Below are 25,988 nucleotides of genomic sequence, written 5' to 3'. Positions count from 1 at the left end.
CTCTTCACCTGAAACTATCATAATGTTAATCGGCTATACTCCAATACAAAATAAGAAATACAAAAGAAAAAAATTTTTCAAAAGGAAATTTATTAACCACTTGTAGAAAGAAGCTAGGCTGGTTTGGGTGATATTCCAGAAACTGTCGTTTAACAGTAACCCACTCTAGAGTTCCCCAGTGGCCTAGTGGTTAGGACTCCAGGCTTTCACTGCTGTGGCTTGTATTCAGTCCCTTGTTGGGAAACTGAGATCCTGCAAGTCAATTTGGTACCATCAAAAAGAAAAAGAATAAAAAATCAAACAGAGCAGTAACCCACTCAGCCAGAGTGGGATTACCTGACTAGTCTGTTTTACATGCCGACATCTTCTCCATCAACTGGTCTTTTTACTTCCCTTTTATTTTTATAGGAACTTATCACCATCTGTTAAGTAACAGAATAGAAGCTCAATGGGCACTTTTAGCTGTTGAATCAAAGCATCTGGAACAGTGAATGGCCCCATAAATGTATGTTGCAAGAAAAAAAGAATTAACTGGAATGTGGAAGGATATATAGTCATTTTAAACCGTAGTGTGTTCAACTCCCAGGAATCCCTGATGTCTCCGCTTGTGAATGGCATCTAGACTTAATTTGCCACATACTACTGACCAAGAAGGAATGGGAAATATATGCAAGGGAGTACAGGTGACTAGACAATAATAAAGAACTTGAGGATGTTTTGAGGCAGGTTTGCGAGTCTCTCAGGCTATATGATCAGACACGGCCCAGATACATACGGCCTTCCAATTCCATAAGTCAACAATTACATTCATAATGGATATAAATGCTTCTTACCTTGGCAGTATTGATTGCACCACCATACCCAGTAGAAAAACCACAGCTAACTAAGAATACTTTCTCCAGAGGTGCAGCTGCATCGATCTTGGCGACTGAGATTTCATTCATTACTGTGTATTCAGAGAAGGTGCTTGTATTCCCAAAGTGGTATACTGGTTTTCCCTTGCAGGTAAATCTACTGGTACCATCAGACATCAGGTGGGTTTCTCCCTGTCTTTTATAGACAAAAGCAAACAAAAAACATTTATTTGGAATTAGAAAGTTTAGATTCCCTTTAAGGAAAGTGAATTAATTTTGCAAAAAAAAGTTTGTAAAAACTTACTTGAATTTTATACAAAGATTGTCTGCAGAATTAAGGCAAGAGGTGCATTCTCCACATTGTGGTAGAAAGAGTGCGATAACTTTATCTCCTAAGAGAGCAAAATTGTTTATGAAGGCATTATTTTTAAAGTAAAGAGATACCTGTATCTCAGGAACTGAACATAGTCCCTTTAGAAAGACAAAAACTAGTATACTATGTACCCGATCATAGGCCTTGCTTTTTTATTTAAAGGTTGATCTTAGAGACTTCTTATCTTAGAATAATACAGCATTCTATCATTTATTTAATATTTATATAGTATTCTTTTATATAAATATATCATAATTTATATTTAAGCAGCACCCTGTACACTGACAGACATTTAGGTTGTTTTCTATTTTTGGTATTTCTTCCTCTTTGACATGAAAAAGAACAATGCAATAAATATTTTGAGCACACATGGTCTGTGGTAGGCAGAATTTCTAAAATGGCTCACCAAAGATGTCTTATCCTAATTCCCAGAAATTAAATATATCAAGTTATCATGCCTGTGAATGTTACATGGAAAGAAGAGAGGCTTTGCAGATGTAATTAAGATTACTAAGCAATTGACATTAAAATAGGAGATTATCCTGGGTTATTTAGGTGGACCAAAGATCCATGAAAGGAGACAAGAGGAAAGCAGAAGAGGAAGAAAAAGTGATTCAAAGCATGAGAAGGACTTGATGTGCCATTGCTGCTTTGAGGCTAGAAGTGGGCAAGGGGGCCCCATGAGAAGGAATGTGAGCAGCTTCAAGGAGCTGAGGTCTGTAGTCCCAGCTGACAGCCTATCAATGGAGGTTGAGCACTTTAGTCTTACGACCTTAAAGGTTGTCAGCCCTAAATATGACATTTTCAAGTCTTTGGTAATTTTTCAGATAAACAGTTTTTTCTGTTGTCTTTAACATTTTAATTTATTTAGGGTTTGAGATTGGGCATCTTCTCACATGCTTAGAAAGCATTTGTGCGTATATGTGTATATATCTATATCTCTGTATATATTTTCCTCCAAACTAGATGTATATTTCCTTTGCCAATTTTCATAAGTTAGTGTTAAAGAATTCTTTATAAATTAAAGGAATTTGCCCACTGTCATACTGGCTTGTTGATTTGGGTGAAGGGTATTTTTTTAACACAGAATTTTAAAGAACTTTATTTTCAAATTTATCGATATGTTATTTTACATCTGAATTTTTTGGATTAGTTAAAATTTCCTTCCCTTCTCTGAAGTATTACAAAATGTTCTGTTACAATAATTTATAATACTTCTATGGTTTCTCTTTTCACATTTAATTCTTGGATTCATATAGCATCTTTCTTTCTATAAAAATATAATAGCAACTGAAGTTACTTTTATTCTCCAGAAAACTATCCAGTTGTTTCAATATTATATATTGAAATCCATGTTTCCCCTTCAAATTTGAAAGGCAAACTTAATCCTATATTAAATTCCTACATGAATTTGATCCAGTTCTGAACTTCTTCCCTAATGTGTTCAGCTATTTATCATAGTTGAACTATTTATCAAATTTATCATACGCTTCATTTAAACAATTGTTCAACCATTTCTCTCAGTTGATTTTTTTGAGGAAATTTTTGTCACATTTGCACTCTTTCAAGTTCAATCTCAGTACATTCTATTTTTTATTTTTATTAATATCAAAATATAAGTATAAAGAATACATTTAGTATTTTTCCGTAATTTATACTTTTAACCCTCCTTTTCTAAGAAATGGGCAATATTTTACCTTTTATTTCACTTACACTTAACATAATTTAAGGGATGCTTTTTATTCCTGAGGTGGGTTCCAAGTTGCTGCTATTTCCTAATTCCAGGTACCAGTTCATACCTGCTTTCACTGTGCTCACTCCTTCTCCCACACTCTCGACTATTCCAGCTCCTTCATGGCCCATAATGATAGGGTAGTGTTGGTGCTGAAGATTTTTATCCTTTAACATTTTCATCTCGGTCCCACAGAGCGCAGTGGCCACCATCTGTATGGAAGGCAAAGAGTAATATTGTTTTCTCTGTCTCAGAGATGTTCTAGAATTGTTAATGTTGTAAAGTGTTTTGGTAGTTTGATATGCTGCATTAATATTGATGCATTAATTTCTTAGTTTGAATTCTGGACAAGGGCCAGTAATGTGTTTCAATCAATGCAATGTTTTTCACTAGCTAATTTTGGAATCAAATGATTTTAAAACTTACTGGAGAGGGTAGGATATGCTCAGAAGAGACCGTTGTAAAACCACATGTGGCATCAAAGGTCTCACTCTGTGCTTCACTGTAGCTTGTGGGTGGGAGTGTGGAGGAGCAAGACCAGTTATAGAAATGAAGGAATTGGAGTACAGGAAGGAGAGGGATAATGCCTCCTATTATAATTGAGGCTTTAATTTATTTCACATGAGGGCTTTACAGTTATGTTATTGGTACAAGTTGTAATTCCACTTTTTGTTGTAAATCAGCCAGATAGTTTACAGTGGAGGCCCTCAGAGCAGTGGTTACTAAAGAGTTCAGAGCTGAAATCTTGGCTCTGCACCCCTGTTTAACTGTGTGATCAGGGGATAAATTGTCCTTCTGAGTCTCAGTTTCTTCATCTCTAAAATTGTTATGGGGTTGGAATGCAGTGCGTACACACACACACACACACACACACACACATACACACACATGGCTAAGTCAAGAATTGGAATCTATTGACATTTGACCACGTAAAAGGGGGATAATTTGAAGGGTATCATAAAATTGCTTGTAACCTGGACCGTAAGCAGTGCAGTTAGAATTAATGGATCTAGAAATCCATCAAGCAGCCTTTGTCTTCATCTGTCTACTTTGACTTAGTGTGTGTATAGCTGCATTTTCCTATCAATCATTCTCTGAAGACAGGCTTTCTCTTATTCATATGATTACATGGTTAAAAATGACTGCCAGCCCTGAGCCCCTCCAGCCTCTCTAGTTCCCTCCATTCCCTGTCTTGCTCAGACTCTCTATATCTTGTTCAAATTCTTGAGTGAGAGATTCAGATTTGTAGCTTATCAGATAATGGCTGGATGTCCTTGAGTTGGTGTTCACATCTCTCTGTATGAGTTGTGATCCTGTGCTTGGAGAGTGCGTAGAGATGGCCAAATGATTTTCTGTGCACTTCATGGATTATATAAGCCAGAGATGACTTTTTGAAAAGAGGGCATGGATTGCACTGGCAAGGTAACTTAGAAAATGATGATCTCTCTGTGATCCATTAATAAATAATATTTATTCATCATTACTAACATTAAATAGTGAAAATTCAAAAGAAACTGAACTAGAAGTCAGGTGAGCTACCTTCTGGGCTGGTAGCCTCTTATTAGAACCACCTAGGGGAGATTTAAAAACTCTAATGATCAGCCTGTGTGCATGCTAAGCTGCTTCAGTCGTGTCCAACTCTTTGTAACCCTATGGACTGTAGCCTGCCAAACTCCTCTGTCCAGGGGATTCTCCAGGCAAGAATACTGAGTGGATTGCCATGCCCTCCTCCAGGGAATCTTCCCAACCCAGGGATCAAACCCAGGTCTCCTATTGGCAGGAGTATTCTTTACCACTAGTGCCCCTTGGGAAGTCCAATCAGACTGCACTCCACACCAGATAAATCATAAATTCAAAATGGCTAAGGGTGGGATTGAGTTTTCAGCATTTCCCAGAGCTCCCAAATGATTCCAGACATATAAGCAAGGTTGAGAAAAGCAGTTGAAGTCTCTGTTCTTATTTAACTGCTAGAACAGTCTTATACATTATTGATTTCAATCTTATTTTTAAAATAACAGGTATCTGTAAGGCTCTTCCAGCTCTAACCTGAATTCCAAAGACTGAGTCTTGATTTATCTATAATCAAACAAAATTTCATAAAACATACAGTCAAGCCTTGTTATCCATGTGTTTTTCGTCCATGGATTCAACCAATAAGGGATTGAAATTATTTTTAAAAAATCCAGAAAGTCGCCCAAACAAAACTTGAATTTGCTGCATGCTGGCAACTACTTACATATCATTTACATTGTATTTACAACAATTTGTATAGCATTTATCTTGTATTAGGTATTTTAAAGTAACCTAGGCGCTAGTGGTAAAGAACCCTCTGTCAATGCAGGAGATGTAAGAGACGTGGGTTTGACCCCTGGGTCAGAAAGATCCCCTGGAGGAGGGCACGACAACCCATTCCAGTATTCTTACATGGAGAATCCTATGGACAGAGGAGACTGGTGGACTATAGTCCACAGGGTCACAAAGAGTTGGACACAACTGAAGTGACTTAGCAGAGGTGATTTAAAATATACAGGAGAATGTGTGTAAGTTATATGCAAATACCACACAATTTTATATAAGGAACTTGAGCCTCCTAGGATTTTGGTATGGAGTTGGGGTACAAATCCCCTGCAGATATAGGGGGAGGACTGTTTCAAGGTAACTTAAATATCATGAAGAATATCATAAAGAAAATTGAAAGTACAGATTAAAGTATGGTTTGTGGGTAGAAACTTCTTTTAATTAGTAGTAGTTACAAATAAGTGTCCATTGGGTGTGTAGCCTATGCTATACCTTCCTAACTGCTTCTCTGTTTGGATTTGAAGACTAATGGAAATGTTTAATAAAAAAGAAATAGGAGAGCGTATAGTTTTCTTTCTGAATTGAACATTGTGAAGAGAATGTATAACCTACAGTGAACAGCTCTGAGTTTTGATGTGGAAATATTGTGTGGTTTTTTTTTTTTTTTTTTTTTTTTACCTTTATGCGAACTTCTTTTGCCTTTGGTGGAGCCACTTCTACCTCCTCAATGGAAAATGATCCACCAGGCTTCCAGACTATGGCTGCTCTGCACCTGATAACCTGGGAAGAAGAATATGGAGGCAGAAAGGGAAACTCCTTAGGCTTGGGAGTTAGAGAATTCCTATATTAATGATTATTAGAAGGTTGAATCCAATTCTTTCACACTCAAGCCTAGATTAAAAAAAAAAAAGGAAGCGATCATTGCTTAAATATACGCAGAATGTAGCCTCTTGACCTCAACTCTTCCTGTATCATCAGTCTCTGTATTCAAATCAGTCTTGCAGTTCTAACTGTATTTACATACTGCCACACAACCAAGAGGATAGATGTCACACTTTTGATCTTATGATGAACGAAGTTGTTCAGTTTCAGGGTAGAAATGACATTGCAGTGTGAGTTATTTGTGATCCTAGGTATGGGGGAGAATCAGTTTTGGGGTGCAGGCAGGAATGGAGACCATCTAGTTGTGGCATTTCATCAAATGGTGGTGGTCACTGGCAGACTGAGATTGAAGAGGTTGTTGGTGGTAAGGTAGTCCTTCAAGGGTTCTGATTTCAGCCCATCATCGTTCTCACTATAAATTATTATCCTATGTGGTTTCACCTAGTTTATATAGAATCAATTATTACTTTTATATAGACGATCTTTGTAACAGACTTGTTACTAAGCTTTAGATTCTATTCATTGGCTATTTGATTGTACTGTGCTTAGTTGCTCAGTCATGTCCAATTCTTTGCGACCTGTTGGACTGTCCTACAGGCATCTCAAATTCAACATGATAAAACATGAAGACACTGTTATTTCTTTCTTCCACCACCCCCCTTCCCTTGACCAGTGGTGGACACAGCACACCATTTGTTCTTTCCTCTGCTTTCTCTGTTTCAGTGAGTTGCCATGTAATCTATTCAATAATACAAGAAATAAACCTGGAAAGAGCCTTGATTTGTCTCTTTCCCTCAACCTCCACAATCTAAAAATTTCTGTAATCTGACCCCTCTTCTCCATTTCTGCTGCTACTGTGTGGTCCAGTCCTCATTGTCTTTCACCTGGCTTGGTTCATCACCTTGAAGTCCATCTTTTATAGCATTGCTGTGCTTAGCCGTTCAGTTCTATCTGACTCTTTGTGACCCCATGGACTGTAGCCCATTAGGCTCCTCTGTCCATGGGGATTCTCCAGGCAAGAATACTGGAGTGGGTTGCCATGCCCCACTCCAGGGATCTTCCTAACCCAGACCTGAATTGAACCCAGGTCTCCCAATTACAGGCAGATTCTTTACTGTCTGAGCCACAGGGAAGCCCTGAATTATAATACTTATCATGCTAATTCTCTATCTAAAAAAGATATTGTCACCAATTGTTTGTCAGGATCTGTTGACATGGTCTACAAAGCTTTCCATGATCTTTCTGTCAGTCTTCCAACCTGCCCTCAGGAACAACAGAAAAATTCTGGATAATTTTCTTCTGTTTCTCCTCATGTTTCGTCTACCTGCACAACTGTCTCCTCCTTTACCTGGTGAATTCTTACATCTGCAAGTTTTCTCTTATATGTCTCTTTCTCTGGGAAGCCAGGCAAGATTAGGGGCGATGCCCCTCTCTTTTTCACTACCTTTGGACTCTCTTTCATAATTACTATGTCTCTCTATGAGATCCTTTAAGGAGGGGATATATCTTTAACTTTGGAAAGTTTGATATACAGCTTGATATATTGCCTATTAAAGAAATGAAAAAAAAAACTGAAGAAAGGCAAGGCACATAAAAGGAATAAAAGAAAAGGGGAACGAGAAGGAGAGATATTAAGATTAAGATTGTCTTCCACCTTTAGGAGTATAGAGAGTAGTTGAGTAATGCTGCTAAGTCGCTTCAGTCGTGTCCGACTCTGTGCGACCCCATAGATGGCAGCCCACCAGGCTCTGCAGTCCCTGGGATTCTCCAGGCAAGAACACTGGAGTGGGTTGCCATGTCCTTCTCCAGGTGTTGGTAAGTAGACAAGCACACAGGTTGACACATTTATGATATGACATAGAAAGAATACTATACTTACTTTCCCTGTAGTACTCATGCTGATTTTCTCTTATGTTCTTCTGGCCACAGATGAATATGCTGAGAAAAGGAGATTCTGGTTACAACTTTCAAAGTCCAAGGGAGCAGAGGTCACTGTTTGATCAAGAGGCTGAGTCCTGACCTTTGTGTATTAGGTAATTAATACACCTCATAACTGGAAACAGATTTTCCTGATCCTTGATGGAAGTTCCTAATTATAATATGAAAAAGATTTAGCTCAGTGCAAAAGCACAAAAGGTAGAATTGTGCAAAGTTTTTCTCCTCTTAGTCATGAGGTTCCCCTCTTAGTATCCATTCTGTTGAATTTTAAATTTGGTCTTCTAAATGTCCAAATTTAAAATTTCTGTTAACATGTATAAAATTGTGTCTGTGTTGTTTTTCCAATGCAGATATGGTATCTATGAGTCTAAATTTGAGTAATCCATTGGTTTTCCAAGCATGTGTCCCATTGTTGAGGAATTAGGATGTTACTAACTAGTTTTATCTAGGAGTTTAGCATAAGCTCCTCACCTCTTGGTATGCTGAGCTGGTTACTCAGAGAAATGGAAACCAATTTGGGTAAGAAGCAAATTTGAGCAAATCTCTGCATGTGGATTAAGAGACTTGACCAGGACCCTGATGAACATGAGGAAAAGGAAATACATTCCCAATGAAAGGTAAACCAGTAGGCAGGTTTTAGCTAGAAGGGAAGAGAAGAAGATTAAATGCTCTTTCTGTGTTATAAAATGAGCACATGATCTTCTTATTTAGCCTGTGAGATTACAGTGGATTATATTGATTAATTTTCAAATACAGAACGAGCTTTACATATCTGGAACAAATTCTACTTGGTGTATTAGTTTTCTTTCTTTGCACTGTCTTTGTCTGATTTTGGTTTCATAGTAATAATAATATCATAAAATTATTTCCTCATCTTCTATTTTCTGGGAGAGATGGTATAGAATTGATATTAATTCCTTAAATGTTTGATTGAATTCTTTAATGAGACCATCTGGGCCTAGAGATTTCTATTTTGGGATGTTTAAAATTGTGAATTTAATTACCTTTGTATTTGTTGGTTGGTTGGTTTGGTTTAGTCTCTAAGTTGTGTCTGACTCTTGCAAGCCCATGGATTCTAGCCCACCAGGCTCCTCTGTCCAGAGGATTTTCAGGCAAGAATATGTAAATGATCTGTTTTGTATGTTAGTCTGCAGTCTTTGAGCAATTACTCCATTTCATCTAATTTGTCAAATTTCTGTGTATAAAATTGCTAATGAAGTGTGAAAGTGCAAGCTGCTCAGTCGTGTCTGACTCTTTGAGACCCCATGGACTATATATTCCATGGAATTTTCCAGGCCAGGATACTGAGGTAGGTAGCTTTTCCCTTCTTCAGGGCATCTTCCCAAGCCAGGGATGGAACCCATGTCTCCCTCATTGCAGGTGTATTCTTTACCAGCTGAGCCACAGAACTGTTTGTATTCCCTTATTATTCTTTTGATGTTTGCAGTGTCTGTAGTAATATACTCTGTTTGATTCCTTATTATTGATAATTTGTGTCTTTTTTTCTGTTTTTCTTTGTCAGAAGCCACTCTTATATTTCAGGCATTCATTTGGTGCTGGGGTAATGATGATGTACATGATATTCAGAGTCCACAGTCTCATAGTGTGAACAAAAAATCAGACAATTACAATACAGTTTTTCACATGGTATAATGGAGGAAGTAGAGGATGCAATAGAAACAGAGAGGAAGTATATGTAATCTATATTTCTGGGAGCCTAAGGCTCATAGAGTTTTGCCAAGAGAATGCACTGGTCATAGCAAACACCCTCTTCCAACAACACAAGAGAAGACTCTACACATGGACATCACCAGATGGTCAACAGCGAAATCAGATTGATTATATTCTTTGCAGACAAAGATGGAGAAGCTCTATACAGTCAGCAAAAACAAGACTGGGAACTGACTGTGGCTCAGATCATGAACTCTTTATTGCCAAATTCAGACTTAAATTGAAGAAAGTAAGGAAAACCACTAGACCATTCAGGTATGACCTAAATCAAATCCCTTATGATTATACAGTGGAAGTGAGAAATAGATTTAAGGCAGTAGATCTGATAGACAGAGTGCCTGAAGTGATGCTTCAGGCATCACTATGGATGAGTTTTGTATCATTGTACAGGAGATAGGGATCATGACCATCCCTATGGAAAAGAAAGTCAAAAAAGCAAAATGGCTGTCTGGGGAGGCCTTACAAATAGCTGTGAAAAGAAGAGAAGTGAAAAGCAAAGGTGAAAAGGAAAGATATTCCCATTTGAATGCAGAGTTCGAAAGAATAGCAAGGAGAGATAAGAAAGACTTCCTCAGCGATCAATGCACAGAAAGAGAGCAAAAGAACAGAATGGGAAAGACTAGAGATCTCTTCAAGAAAATTAGAGATATTAAGGGAATATTTCATGCAAAGATGGGCTCGATAAATGACAGAAATCGTCTGGACCTAACAGAAGCAGAAGATATTAAGAAGAGGTGGCAAGAATACACAGAAGAACTGTACAAAAAAGATCTTCATGACCAGATAATCACAATGGTGAGATCACTCACCTAGAGCCAGACATCCTGGAATGTGAAGTCAAGTGGGACTTAGGAAGCATCACTGTGAACAAAGCTAGTGGAGGCGATGGAATTCAAGTTGAGCTGTTTCAAATCCTAAAAGATGCTGCTGTGAAAGTGCTGCACTCAATACGCCAGCAAATTTGGAAAACTCAGCAGTGGCCACAGGACTGGAAAAGGTCAGTTTTCATTCCAATCCCAAAGAAAGGCAATGCCAAAGAATGCTCAAACTACCACATAATTGCACTCATCTCACATGTTAGTTAAGTAATGCTTAAAATTCTTCAAGCCAGGCTTCAGCAATACGTGAACCGTGAACTTCCAGATGTTCAAGCTGAATTTAGAAAAGGCAGAAGAACCAGAGATCAAATTGCCAACATCCGCTGGATTGAAAATGCAAGAGAGTTCCAGAAAAACATCTATTTCTGCTTTATTGACTATGCCAAAGCCTTTGACTGTGTAGATCCCAATAAACTGTGGAAAATTCTTCAAGAGATGGGAATACCAAACCACCTGACCTGCCTCTTGAGAAATCTATATGCAGGTCAGGAAGCAGCAGTTAGAACTGGACATAGAACAACAGACTAGTTCCAAATAGGAAAAGGAGTAGGTCAAAGCTGTATATTGTCACCCTGCTTACTTAACTTCTATGCAGAGTACATCATGAGAAACGTTGGACTGGAGGAAGCACAAGCTGGAATCAAGATTGCCAGGAGAAATATCAATAACCTCAGATATGCAGATGACACCACCCTTATGGCAGAAAGTGAAGAGGAACGAAAAAGCCTCTTGATGAAAGTGAAAGAGGAGAGTGAAAAAGCTGGCCTAAAGCTCAACATTCAGAAAACGAAGATCATGGCATCTGGTCCCATCACTTTATGGCAAATAGATGGGGAAACAGTGGAAACAGTGTCAGACTTTATTTTGGGGGGCTCCAAAATCACTGCAGATGGTGATTACAGCCATGAAATTAAAAGACACTTGCTCCTTGGAAGGAAAGTTATGAGCAACATAGATAGCATATTAAAAAGCAGAGACATTACTTTGCCAACGTCCATCTAGTCAAGGCTATGGTTTTTCCAGTGGTCATGTATGGATGTGAAAGCTGGACTGTGAAGAAGGCTGAGCCCTGAAGAATTGATGCTTTTGAACTGTGGTGTTGGAGAAGACTCTTGAGTGTCCCTTGTACTGCAAGGAGATCCAACCAGTCCATTCTAAAGGAGATTAGTCCTGGGTGTTCATTGGAAGTCTGATGCTGAAGCTGTAACTCCAGTACTTTGGCCAGCTCATGCGAAGAACTGACTCACTGGAAAAGACCCTGATGCTGGAAGGGATTGCGGACAGGAGGAGAAGGGGACTACAGAGGATGAGATGTCTGGATGTCATCACTGACTCTATGGACTTGAGTTTTTGTGAATTCCACTAGTTGGTGTTGGACAGTGAGGCCTGGTGTGCTGCGATTCACAGGATTAAAGAGTTGGGAACAACTGAGTGACTGAACTGAACTGAACTGAAAGGTCTTGCTATAATGAGATTTGGACAATGGCTGGGAGTTAGGAACACAGAGTTTGGTGTGGATGGGGTTTGGGTATGGCTGAATGTGAAGGCTCACACACAAGGACTCTGATATCTTTTGAAGAACAGGAACTGGGGAAAGACTGAAAAAAGTTCAATGTAATTGAGGCACAAGGAATGAAATGAAAGATGTGAGGTTAACATGAAAGATTCATGTAGAGAAAGGAGTGGTGAGAATGCCAAATTTACTCAGCTGGCAATTGGCTATGGGATTCTGGTAAGTCTCTACACTGAGCTCCTTTGTCCTTGATTTTCTTCCCCAATGAATGGAGGTGACAGCCAAATAATCTCAGAAATTACCTCTGCCCATACCCGAACAAAGCTAAGTTCAATAGGTCCCTTTGCAGAAAGGTTCTATAAATGGCTTCTGATAGTGAGATTGGGAAAGGTTAATGATATTCTAGTCCAGGAATCTGTATAACAACCAGAGCTTGGTCTGTATTTGATTTTTCTCATAAAGATTCATGTCAGTTTCTTTGCAGTCTGTTTTTTTTTTTTTTCTATTAGCACATGCACTGTTAATACTACAAAGAGTAATGTTATTTACTTTAATGTTTATTGCCAAAGTCTGATGTTGCTAAATCATAGATAATTATTAAGCCAATTTCAAAAAAGAAAATGTAAAGAAAAGTAACATTTCCTCATACTCCAAATAAGTACTGTAAATTGCTTGAGGACTTTGTGAATAAGCTGGGGAAAAACTACCATTTTTCTGAAATGAAATTCTGAAATAAGGTTTCAAGGTAGGTAAGATGACTGTATTAAATTAATACCTATGGATTCTTTATAGCTACTATCTGTTTGTCATATTTAATGTGAAGAACAGAAATGGCAAATTTTCTGACCTTTTTATGTGCTTATAAACTCTGCGAATGTGGCCACTTCAGCAGTAATAGCATGTTCTCCATCAAATTAGCATCAATGCCTATTTCATCTCCGTTCATTTCCAAGGCAAAGCATTCAATATCACAGTAATCCAAACCTATGCCCCAACCACTAATGCCGAAGAAGCTGAAGTAGAACAGTTCTATGAAGGCCTACAAGACCTTCTAGAACTAACACCAAAAATATATGCCCTTTTCATCACAGGGGATTGGAATGCAAATGTAGGAAGTCCAGAGATAACCTGGAGTAACAGGCAAGTTTGATCTTGGAGTACAAAATGAAGCAGGGCAAAGGCTAACAGAATTTTGCCAGGAGAACACACTGATCATAACAAACACCCTCTTCCAACAACAGAAGAGATGACTCTGCACATGGACATCCCAGATGGTCAGTACTGAAATCAGACTGACTATATTCTTTGCAGCTAAAGGTGGAGAAACTCTATACAGTCAGCAAAAGTAAGACCAGGAGCTGACCATGGCTCAGATCATGAACTTATTTTTGCAAAATTCAGGCTTAAACTGAAGAAAGTAGGGGAAACTTAAATTCAGTATGACCTAAATAAAATCCCTTATAATTATACAGTAAAAGTGACAAATAGATTCAAGGGCTTAGATCTGTTAGACAGACTGCCTGAAGAACTGTGGATGGAGGTTCATAACATTGCATAGGAGGCAGGGACCAAAATCACCCCAAAGAAAAAGAAATGCAAGAAGGCAAAATGGTTGTCTGAGGAGGCCTTACAAATAGCTGAGAAAAGAAGAGAAGTGAAAGGGAAAAGAGAAAAAGAAAGATATATCCCTCTGAATGCAGAGTTCCAAATAATAGTAAGGAGAGATAAGAAAGTCTTCTTAAGTGAACAGATTAAACAAAACGAGGGAAAAAAATAGAATGGGAATGACTAGAGATCTCTTCAAGAAAATTAAAGATATCAAGGGAATATTTCATGCAAATATGGGCACAATAAAGGACAGAAATGGCAAGGACCTAATAGAAGTAGAAGAGATCAAGAAAAAGTGACATGAATACATAGAAGAACTATACAAAAAGGTCTTAATGACCCAATAACCATGATGGTGTGATCACTCACCTAGAGCCAGACATTCTGGAATATGAAATCAAGTGGGTCTGAGGAAACCTTACTACAAGCAAAGCTAGTGGAGGTGACAAAATTCCATTTGAACTATTTCAAATCCTAAAAGATGATGCTGTGAAAGTGCTGCACTCAATATGCCAGCAAATTTGGAAAACTCGGCAGTGGCCGCAGGACTGGAAAAGGTCAGTTTTCAATCCAATCCCAAAGAAGAGCAGTGACAAAGAATATTCAAATGACCGCACACAATTGTACTCATTTCATATGCTAGGAATATAATTCTCAAAGTCCTTCAAGTTAGGCTTCAACAGTACACGATCCAAAAACTTCCAGACATATAAGCTTGATTTAGAAAAGCCAGATGAACCAGAAATCAAATTGCCAACATCTGTTGGATCATAAAAAAAATAAGAGAATTTCAGAAAAACATCTACTTCTGCTTCATTGTCTGCTCTAAACCCTTTGACTGTGTGGATCACAACAGGCTGTGGAAAATTCTTCAAGAGATGGGACTACTAGACCACTTTACCTGCCTCCTGAGAAACCTGGATGCAGGTCAAGAAGCAACAGTTAGAACTGGACATGGAACAACTGAATGGTTCCAAATTGGGAAAGGAGTTCATCAAGGCTGTATATTGTTACCCTGCTTATTTATCTTATATGCGGAGTAGATCATGCAAAATGCTGGGCTGGATGAATCACAATCTGGAACCAAGATGCCAGGAGAAATATCAACAACTTCAGATATGCAGATGATACCACCCTAATGGTAGAAAGCGAAGAGGAACTAAAGACCTCTTGATGAAGGTGAAAGAGGAGAGTGAAAAAGCTGGCTTAAAACTGAGCATTCAAAAAAAGTAGATCATGGCATCTGGTCCTATCTCTTCATGGCAAATCGATCAGGAAAAAAATGGAAACAGTGGTAAATTTTATTTTCTCGGTCTCCAAAATCACTGTGGATGGTGACTGCAGCCACAAAACTAAAGGACACTTGATCCTTGAAAGAAAAGCTATGACAAACCTCAGTTCAGTTCAGTTCTAATGCTCAGTCATGTCCGACTGTGTGTGATCCCATGGACTGCAGCTTGCCAGGCTTCCCTGTCCATCACCAAATCCCAGGGCTTGCTCAAGCTCATGTCCATTGAGTTGGTGATGCAATCCAGTCTTTTCCAGCATCAGGGTTTTTTTCCAGTGAGTCAGTTCTTTACATCAAGGGGCCAAAGTATTGGTGCTTTAGCTTCAGCATCAGTCTTTTCAATGGATATTCAGGACTGATTTCCTTTAGGATTGTCTGGTTTAATCTCCTCGAAGACCAAGAGACTCTCAAGAGTCTTCTCCAACACCACAATTCAAAAGCATCAATTCTTCAGCACTCAACTTTCCTTATGATCCAACCCTCACATCCACACATGACTACTGGAAAAACCATAGCTTTGACTAGATGGGCTTTTGTCAGGAAAGTAATATCTCTGCTTCTTAATATGCTGTCTAGGCTTGTCATAGCTTTTCTTCCAAGGAATAAGCATCTTTTAATTTCATGGCTGTTGTCACCATCCGCAGTGATTTTGGAGCTCAAGAAAATAAAATTTGCCACTGTTTTCATTTTTCCCCAACTATTTGCCATGAAGTGATGGGACCAGATGCCATGATCTTCATTTCTTGAATGTTGAGTTTTAAGACAGGTTTTCACTCCTCTTTCACCTTCACAAAAGGTCTTTAGTTCTTCACTTTCTGCCATAAGGATGGTGTCAGCTGCATATTTGAGGTTATTGATCTTTCTCCCGGCAATCTTGATTCCAGCTTGTGTTTCATCCAGCCCGGCATCTCTCAAGATGTACTCTGCATATAAGTTAAATAAGCAGGGTGGCAATATACAGACTTGATGTACTCTTTTTCTGATTTGGAACCAGTCTGTTGTTCCATGTCCAGTTCTAACTGTTGCTTCTTGACCTGCATACAGATTTCTCAGGAGGCAGGTCAGGTGGTCTGGTATTCCCATCTCTTGAAGAATTTTCCACAGTTTGTTGTGATTCACACAGTTAAAGGCTTTAGCATAGTCAATGAAGCAGACGTAGATATTTTTCTCGAATTCTTTTGCTTTTTTTGAGGATTCTATGGATGTTGGCAATTTGATCTCTTGTTCCTCCACCTTTTCTAAATCCAATGTGAACATCTGGCAGTTCTTGGTTCATATACTGTTGAAGCCTAGCTTAGAGAATTTTCAGTATTACTTTGCTAATGTGTGAGATGAGTGTAATTGTGGGGTAGTTTGAACATTCTTTGACATTGCCTTTCTGTGGGATTGGAATGAAAACTGTCCTGTGGCCATTGCTGAGTTTTCCAAATTTGCTGGCATACTGAGCGCAGCACTTTCACAGCATCATCTTTTAGGATTTGAAATAGCTCAACTGGAATTCCATCACCTCCACTAGCTTTGTTTGTAGTGATGCTTCCTAAGGCCTACTTGACTTCACTGTCCATGATGTCTGGCTCTAGGTGAGTGCTCACACCATCGTGATTATCTGGGTCATTAAGACCTTTTTTGTACAGTTCTTCTATGTATTCTTGCCACCTCTTCTTAATATTTTCTACTTCTGTTCGGTCCTTGCCATTTGTATCTTTTATTGTGCCCATCTTTGCATGAAATGTTCTCCTGATATCTCTAATTTTCTTGAAGAAATCTCTAGTCTTTCCCATTTCACATTTAATATGATAACAAACCTAGACACCATATTAGGTTTAAAACTTACATTCTTCTCCATTTGAAGCATGAGGCTAATGCAATGTTTCATACAATGGTATATGCAAGGAAATATAAAGTGAAAGTTAAATAACTCAGATTTTCAAGCGTTTTAAATTTAGTGTTCTCAAAAAATTTAAAGACCAACGTCACCATATTGTAGGTGAAAATGAAAAGGTGAATCTTATTTCTTGTTCTTGTTGATGTTGCTGTCCAGTCACTAAGTTGTGTCTGACTTTTGTGACCCCAAGGACTGCAGCACGCCAGGCTTAAGACATCATATTAAAAAGCAGAGACATCCCTTTGCCGATGAAGGTCCACGTTGTCAAAGCTATGGTTTTCCCAGTAGTCATGAACAGATGTGAGATTTGTACCATAAACAATGCTGAGTACCAATGAATTGATGCTTTCAAACTGTTGTGCTGGAGAAGACTCTTGAGAGTCCCTTGGACAGCAAGGAGATCAAACTAGTTAATCTTAAAGGATATCAACCCTGAGTATTCATTGGAAAGACATATGAAGCTGAAGCTCCAATTTTTTGCCACCAGATGCTGACTTATTGAAAAGATCCTTATACTGGGAAAGACTGAGGGCAGGAGGAGAAGGGGACAACAGAAGATTTGATCGTTGGATAACATCACTGACTCAGTTGACATGAGTTTGAGCAAACTCAGGGAGATAGTGATGGACAGGGAAGCCCGGCATGCTGCAGTCTTTGGGGTAGCAAAAGTCAGACACAACTTAGTGACTGAATAGCAACAGCAAGAAATTAGATTCAACTTTTGCATTTTCACCCACAATATGGTGACGTTGGTCTTGAAATTTTTAGAGAACACTAAATTTAAAATGCTTGAAAATCTATGTGTTATTTAATTTTCAGATTATATTTTCTTGGATGCACCATTGTATGTAACATTGCATTGGCCTCATGCTTCAAATGGAGAAGAATGTAAGTTTTAAATTCTCAGTATGCTTATCTTTTCTTATCAACATGAAGCTTCAGTCCACCATCAATAATGTAGGAACTATTGTTTTTCTAGGCTAATGACGGGTGAATTTTGGTACTCTCTTACTACTAATGACCAATAGGATACTTTTATTTGAATATTGCCTGTGGATAGGAGTGAGCTATTCAGCTAAAGAATTTTAAAGGAGATCTATTTAAGGGTCAGTTTCAGAGTCTATAAAAATTATTTGGGTCATGTTGTTTCAGAACCCTTAACCCTAGTCCCATCAGCTCTGCACTCAATGTACAGAGATGCACGGATGGACTCACAGAGCTAGAAAGTGGCTTCAAAGTCAAACACTCCAACACTTTTTCAGATGCTTTGTAACTGACTGATTTTAGTCAGTCTACCAAGCACACTTTAATAATTTCAACCAAACTTATTGTTAGTTTATATCAATCACTACTAGGTGATACTGCATAGCAATATCATATAGTAAGACTCAGGAAAGGGAATACAGCATCCTAGGAAAACCCAGTTCTCTTTAAATGTAAACATTCTTGCACTCTTGTTTACACAGACAATATTTTACAGTCAAGACCTTTGAACTCACTCGTTACTTTATACGAACACAATCTGCCCCTTGCAAAATAATTCTTTTCCTGCTTACTATCTGGAAGTTTTTTTTTTTTTCTCTTTTACAGGTTCTTATGCACAGTTCCAATTTCTACAATGTCTTTTACCCATTGTCCATGTTGTAGTCATACAGTCTCCCAAGGCCCAACTTGGGAGTGACCTGCTCTCACAGGGCTTCCCCAGTCTTCCAGTCATAAGTGAGGTCTCTATGTCTTGAATCTATAGTCTTTTGGATTGTCTGAGCAGATGTCACATCCAGCCCTATATTGTAGTTCTTTTTGTGTGAATATCTTATAATACAGAACCATCAGTGACTTGAAGGCAGTCGTTACTTTTATCCCTTTTTCCAGTATGTTTACCACAGTGTTGTTATTAAATGTTTAGTAAATGTATGCTGAAGAGAAATACTTCTGAAGTATCAAATCGTAAACTATTGATTAAAAATAAACCCGTAAAAGCAGCACAAATTGTACTTTGTAAATAAATAACTCTCTGGAGGAATTTAGATCATTTCAAAATTGTGTTAGTGATAAGTAGGTTGCTAATTAAGTTGTACTGTAATTTAACTTATATCAGTACTCAAATCACAAAGAAAATTTTACTATAACATAATTTTGTAGTATTTATTCTTTCATTGGTCTTTCCTTTTCATTTTCTCATTTGATCTTCATACCTGACTCTCAAGGGAGGAGGAATCATCCTCATTTTATAGATGACAACAGCGATGCATGGGCAAAGGCACTTAGGGTCACATGGGCTTCCCTGGTGGCTCAGGTGATAAAAAAATCTGTCTGCAGTACAAGAGACTGGGGTTTAATCCCTGGGTTGGGAAGATCCCCTGGAGAAAGAATGCCAACCCACTCCAGTATTCTTGCCTGGAGAATTCCATGGAGAGAGAAGCCTGGCAGGCTCCAGTCCATGGGTCGCACAGAGTTGGACATGACCGACTATCCCTTTACTTTGACTTCAGGGTCACAAAATGACTGCTTAAAGGGTTCTTCACAACTGATTTAAAGCTCTTGTATCTACATGGTTTCCTACAACCACTCCCTTTTATACTTGATCTGAGACTTCTCATTTTTCATAAAATTTTGGATGTAAGAGTCATATGTATAAGATATCACAAAGAGATGCATTACACAAATATACACACATACACACAAATACCAATTTTCATCTTGGAGCAATTCAAATGCCTTATTCATTTCTTGCAAAAGGCAAGATATAGGTTATAAGTAGATCTATGTTAATTTATTTTTTAGAAAGTAGTCAGTTACCAGTTTTGGAGAAGGAAATGGCAACCCACTCCAGTATTCTTGCCTGGAGGATCATATGGACGGAGGAGTCCGGTGGGCTACAGTCCATTGCTAAGAGTCAGACACAACTGAGCGACTTCACTTTCACTTTTCACTTTCATGCACTGGAGAAAGAAATGGCAACCCACTCAAGTATTCTTGCCTGGATAATCCCAGGGACAGAGGAGCCGGGTGGGCTGCTGTCTATGGAGTCGTACAGAGTCAGACACAAGTGAAGCGACTTAGCAGCAGCAGCAGTTATCAGTTTAGAAATAGAATCTCTGGTTTTAAATTCTGTAGAAGGAAACGTCAATAATAAAATGGCTTCCAAAAAAAAAAAAGCAAATCTAATCAAAGAATCAAATGACCTGTTTATGTATAAAATTGGAAAAAGCATTCATGGAGATAGCAAATCATTTACTTTTTGACTCTTTTCCTCCTCATCAAAAGCTATTGAGGTCCTTTAATGGACCAGAACCTGATGGTCTGGAGTTGATGATGAGAAAGTGAAAGGAGAGAGGCTAATATTTCCTAGGTTACACAGCCGGCTTTTGTGTTCCAGGAAATCAGCCAGAAATAGAGAGAGAGAGAGAGAAAGAAGGAAACACAGGGGGACCCAAGCTCTGATGGAGCAAAGGTGTTTTAATCAACATGGTGTGGGCATATATACTGTAGTTATTCTCAGCAAAAATAAAGATTAAAATTCCAGACTTACAAAACATAGGCGATCCACATTAGAGAGAGTTGTAAACAATCACTTTTACCGTATGGTTCACAAGAAGGAAGAGGGTACTTGTCACCGTATTGAAAAACTAATGAAGAAAATGCCTGGATCCCTAAGCCCCAGGAGAGGCTTGCCTCTCCGCTTAATTCCTGAATATTCAGAAATTAATAAGGAACAGAGGATTCCTGATAGATTCAAAATAGCACACAGGAAGCCTCCTGTTAAATGCTTCCTGACAACTCCCCCTATTTTATTATCTTTGTAAAATGAAATTTGATTTGTTTCCAGTTGTAGGCACTATGGAAGCAAGTCCAACCATGGGACCTTCTTCCTAGGGTCATTGGAGATTTACTGGTTGTAATGCACCCAGAGGTTTTATAGATGTATTAACTTTTGTAAGGTCTGTTAGGAGACACCATTTGCTAGATTTCTTTTTTATAACAAAAATAGGAGAGTTCCAAGGAGAACAAGATTCCTCAATATGCTTTAATTCTAGCTGTGTATCTATAAGTTCCTTAGTCACCTGTAATTTCTCTTTTATTTGTCATAAACCTTTTTTTATATTTTTGTATTCATCAGTTTATTTGCCATATCTTATATTTTTTTATTAAAAGCATATATCTTACTTTTTTTTAGCAACTATGAAGTGTCTTGCATATTATCATTTTATAGATTGGTGAATATATTTATTACATCCCATTATAATATACATTTATTATATATTTATATCTATACATATAAATATATCATACATTATATAATATATTTATTAATAGTTTAAAATCTCTTTAGTTTTTCTGTAAGAAAAACTTTTTGTAAGAGAAAGTTAATGTTCAGTAATTAACGTTTTAAAATCTTATTTTATTTGGAAATGACTAGTTATTTAATAAACTTTTATTATTTAGTTTAGTATAACTCTAGAAATTTAAGTTATACCAATCCTAAGAGATTATCTTAGGCTATAATAATAGATTAATAAAAGTATAATTATTTTTAATAGAGTGTATCTAAAAGTTTTCATTTCATTTATATATTTATATATATATATAAAGACTTAGCTTTTTGTTGACAAGTTTAGTTTACCTTAAACCTAGGCATAATGAAAATATTATATAATGTTAATGACTTAATTAGATTAGGAAACAATTACATTTAAATTATATTTATATTTAAATGAACATTATATTTAATATTGAATATCTTTTAGTTCACATGAATTTGAATTTAAATAGAGCTCATTAACTTCATATTATCTAAAAACAAAGCTGGTATATCTATGGCAGCACTGCCAGATGTTGAGGGTTTCAGGGAAAAGATGGAATTTGTCCCTGGTTTTTGTTGAAGGGGACCTGGGGGGGTCCCTGCTTGGAGTTTTCCAGAATAGGTTTTCTTTCAATGTCAAATTTACATTTACAATCTTTGGCCCAATGCATTCTTCTACATCAGCAGTAGCCAGGGCAGATTTTTGGAGGGTTGTTTTTTAAAATTAGCTTTCTTAGGGCAGTCCCCTTTTGAATGGTTCTTATTTCCACATGTAAAGCATCCTTCATTTCCCTTTCTTAAGGCAGCAACCATTGTTTCAGCTAGCATTTACATCTTTTGAGTTTCTGATCTTAGATTGCAACTGCTGCTGCTGCTAAGTCGCTTCAGTTGTGTCCGACTCTGTGTGACCCCATAGATGGCAGCCCACTGGGCTCCGCCGTCCCTGGGATTCTCCAGGCAAGAGTACTGGAGTGGGTTGCCATTATGAAGTCTCTCGGTCGTGTCCGACTCTTTGTGACCTCGTGGACTGTGGCCCACCAGGCTCCTCCGTCCATGGGGTTCTCCAGGCAAGAATACTGGAGTGGGTTGCCATTTCCTTCTCCAGGGGATCTTCCCAACCCAGGAATCAAACCCACATCTCCCACATTGCAGGCAGACACTTTAACCTCTGAGCCAACAGGGAAGCCCCTAGATTGTAACAAGCATTCATATAATCAATAAGAGTCCCTGTCTCACGAATTGGAGCTATAGCCTTTTGACTTTCCTGACTTGCATTTTCATAAGCAAATAGTTTCTCTAGTTGCTTTTTATCTTTTTCTCCGATTACAGTACGGGAAATAGCAGTTTCTAATCTAGCTAAAACATCAGCATAAATTTCATTCAGTTCAGTTGCTCAGTCCTATCCGGCTCTTTGTGACCCCGTGAATCACAGCACCCCAGGCCTCCCTGTCCATCACCAACTCCTGGAGTTCATTCAAACTCACGTCCATCCAGTCGGTAATTTCATTAGGTCCTAGTAAAGGAGAGACTTTTAGATTCACACCTGTTGGCACAGGAGAAGCATTTGGAGCAGCCAGGGCAGAGCTTGTAGGAAAATTTTTCCAGAAATCTATCGGAATATTTTTTTCCCTGTCTGATGGCTATTCAACATTCTCTTTGACCTGGTGCCAAATTTCTAAGTTAAAACTGTCTTTATCAAGGCACCAGGGATTATGTTAAACTATTGTTTGAAGGCAAGCGTCTACTCATTGGCACGAAACCGAAAGTTACTGAACTTTAAGTAAAGTAGAAAAGTGAGGGCGCGTTCCAACTGATTGACCCGTGTCTTAGTACTTACCGGCCTCAATAGGCCCTGGGGTCACTCTGTCCGAATCCGCCACATGTACCAAGCTCCTATTCTGGTCGCCACTTGTTGAGGTTCTTTAATGGGCCAGAGGAGTCGATGATGAGAAAGTGAAAGGAGAGAGGCTAATATTTCCTGGGTTACGCAGCCAGCGTTGGCATTCCAGGAAATTAGCCAGAAATAGAGAGAGAGAGAGAGAGAATGAAAGAAAGATGCGGAGACCCAAGCTCTAATGGAGCAAGGTGTTTTAATCAACATGGTGTGGGCATATATACTGTAGTTATTCTCAGCAAAAATAAAGATTAAAATTCCAGACTTACAAAACATAGGCGATCCATATTAAAGAGCGAGAGAGTTGCAAACAATCACTTTTACCGTATGGTTCACAAGATGGAAGAGGGTACTTGTCACCGTATTGAAAGACTAATGAAGGAAATGCCTGGATCCCTCAGCCCTGGGAGAGGCTTGCCTCTCCTCTTAATTCCTGAATATTCAGGAATTAATAAGGAACAGATTTCTGACAGATCCAAAACAGCACACAGGAAGCCTCCTGTTAAATGCTTCCTGAAAAAAGAAAGGTAATTTAATTCATCGTGGAATGCAGTTACACTCAGAGTAGCTAGACTACCAATATGGCAGATGAGCCCTACATGGACCACAGGGGACTGCTGGAGTGGATTCAGTACTGCCATGATCACAGACCATTGGCCTGCAGCTCTCCTTTGTGCCCAGGGCGCCCGTAATTTCCTGCAGCAGCTTACCCTCCAGCTAGTATGATTTGAGCTACCACATACCTACTCCCTCCCTCTGAGGCTCTAGATATGTCTCCTTCACAAACCTAATGTCTCAACCTCAAAAATAAATTTCTGCACTTTAGTTATATTTTGAGAGAAATGTAGTCAAGTAGTTGCAGAATATGCTAGTGGCACCCTGCCTAGACCCCATTTACTATGTGATCACTGTGAGTAGGGCAAAAACAGGCATTATTTTCCTCATTTTTATAACTTTGAGAGGACGGAGGTTTCAAGAAGTTGAGTATTTTTCACTGATTGTATTTATTATGTTTTTCATTTTTTAATACTTTATGCTTTGATATCTTGAGACCTTGCAGACCCAGGGAGAGACTGCCTCTCCCAGGATTACTTAAATTCTAGAGATAGCAAACAGCTTGCTTAGGTATCTCTTTGATATGCAAGCCAACCAATCTCAGATTCATATCTCCCAACCACCTCCTTTTATTGTTGCCAACTGTCTGAGATGTTATCCTCCTGCCCTAAATCACTCCAAGGCCAGTTACCAGATAACTGGGGACCACCCCTATGGCTCAGAATCCACTGAAGCTCACTTAGGGATAGGCAAAGCTTATCCTTGCTTACTCCTTTTCCTGAAATCCACAATAAAGGCTCTGGCCCATGCTTTTTCCTATCTCTTTGTGTCTTCTTGACTGACCCTGCATAGCATGGCATGCTCCCTCCTTTGGGGGGAACTGTGACTAATAACTTCTTTTAAGGCAGTTGTCTGTATGTCTGTCATTGTCCATATCTGACTAAGTCAAATCCTGGGTATATTTGAAGACACTAATGCATATCTAGAAATTTGCAGAGCTGAACCTAGAACCCACGTCTTTATATTCCTAGCAAGGTTTTGTTTCTACAACATTAGGTTCTTTATAAGTGTCATGTAAAATTGCATTTAAGGCTTTTTTGAAAAGTTAGGATATGGTTACAGGCATTATTTTAGGAAAAAGGATGTGTTCTCTTTATAAAAGATGACTAACACTCTTTATTAAATCCTTGACCTCAAATATTTTGTTGCCTAACAGCACAAGTTTCACTAAAATATTTGAGTATTATGTAATTGTTAGGCAAGATTTTGTGACTTAGAAACTTGTCAGCATGGAATTGAATGATAGGAAAAGCCCATTACGGATTTTTTTCCATCCAGAACAAGAATCTTCTTAAGGGTGATTTTCCTCAGTGTGCTTGCTGCACGTAGTGAGGGGGGGAAGAAAATGTGGCAGATATAAGAGGAGTATTAGAAAATATGAGTAGATTCCTTCAATGAAGCCAAGGACTAGCATTGAGAGGAAATATCAGTGTCGATTGTGCTTAGTCATTCCAAGTGCCAGCCTAATCACTTTTGAAACAGTTTAATTTTTAAATTGTGTTTTTATTCAAACTGGAAATTCAGACATCTAGAGTCCCGGGAAAAAGAAACTTTCAGAATGGGAGGTTGGTCAATGGTAAAGTTTTCTCTAGTATTTTGCATTGAAATACTAATACAGTCTTATTGACATCTAATCAACTCATGGAAAACCACACCAATGAAAAAATGAAGAGCTCACAGATATCTTAAATGGGCAAAAAAATCCTTCAGTTATCTTTTGCAACATTTATCTTTTGTATAGTTCCTCCTCATTTTTTGTTAGGGCCATTAAGCTACTATTATTGTTGTCATTGTTGTTTCTGCTACAACTAAACATTAATTTTAGTGTTTTAATGACTAATACATGTCAGCACTTGTTTGCCAAGTGCTTTACCTGCATTTTCTCATTTAGTTTTCACTACACTGGGTAATAAAGGATGTATTGTTCACCCTATTTTTCAGACGATGGGACTGGCAATTAAGGACTTTCAATTACTTGCTAAGGTCACTAATGTTTAGTAAGTGATCTAAAAGCAAAGCTCATGTGTTTAAGTTCTACACCATAGTTTCCTCAAGCATTCTAGCAAAAGCCAGAAAACAAAATAATCTCAACTATGTCCCTGGCCACATGTGGCTATTTAAATTTAAATTAATTGAAATTAAATATAATTAAAAAGTAAGTTTTCCAGTTGCAGTAGCATACTTCACATGTTCAGT

General features: G+C 38.2%; 1 protein-coding gene across 3 annotated transcripts in view; it reads right to left on the bottom strand.

Moving 5' to 3' along the window:
* The window catches only part of LOC114115282 (alcohol dehydrogenase 6-like), a 29,411-nt gene extending 6,181 nt beyond the window's left edge, over positions 1–23,230 (bottom strand). For 2 of the 3 annotated variants that reach the window (XM_060416860.1, XM_027970862.2), the window contains exons 1-6: positions 23,121–23,230; positions 8,019–8,077; positions 5,936–6,037; positions 3,027–3,171; positions 1,159–1,246; positions 834–1,050 (exon numbers count right to left, since the gene is read on the bottom strand). In XM_060416860.1, the coding sequence (XP_060272843.1) occupies positions 834–1,050; positions 1,159–1,246; positions 3,027–3,171; positions 5,936–6,037; positions 8,019–8,036 (570 nt within the window). In that variant the 5' untranslated portion in view covers positions 8,037–8,077; positions 23,121–23,230. The remainder of the gene's footprint in view (positions 1–833; positions 1,051–1,158; positions 1,247–3,026; positions 3,172–5,935; positions 6,038–8,018; positions 8,078–23,120) is intronic. The other variant, XM_060416861.1, reaches the window with a different exon arrangement.
* Between the last annotated feature and the right edge of the window lie 2,758 nt (positions 23,231–25,988).

Source organism: Ovis aries, chromosome 6 (genome assembly GCF_016772045.2).
Source record: "Ovis aries strain OAR_USU_Benz2616 breed Rambouillet chromosome 6, ARS-UI_Ramb_v3.0, whole genome shotgun sequence".
In the NCBI taxonomy this organism is placed as follows: Eukaryota; Metazoa; Chordata; class Mammalia; order Artiodactyla; family Bovidae; genus Ovis; species Ovis aries.
This window is presented reverse-complemented; position numbering and strand designations above follow the sequence as displayed.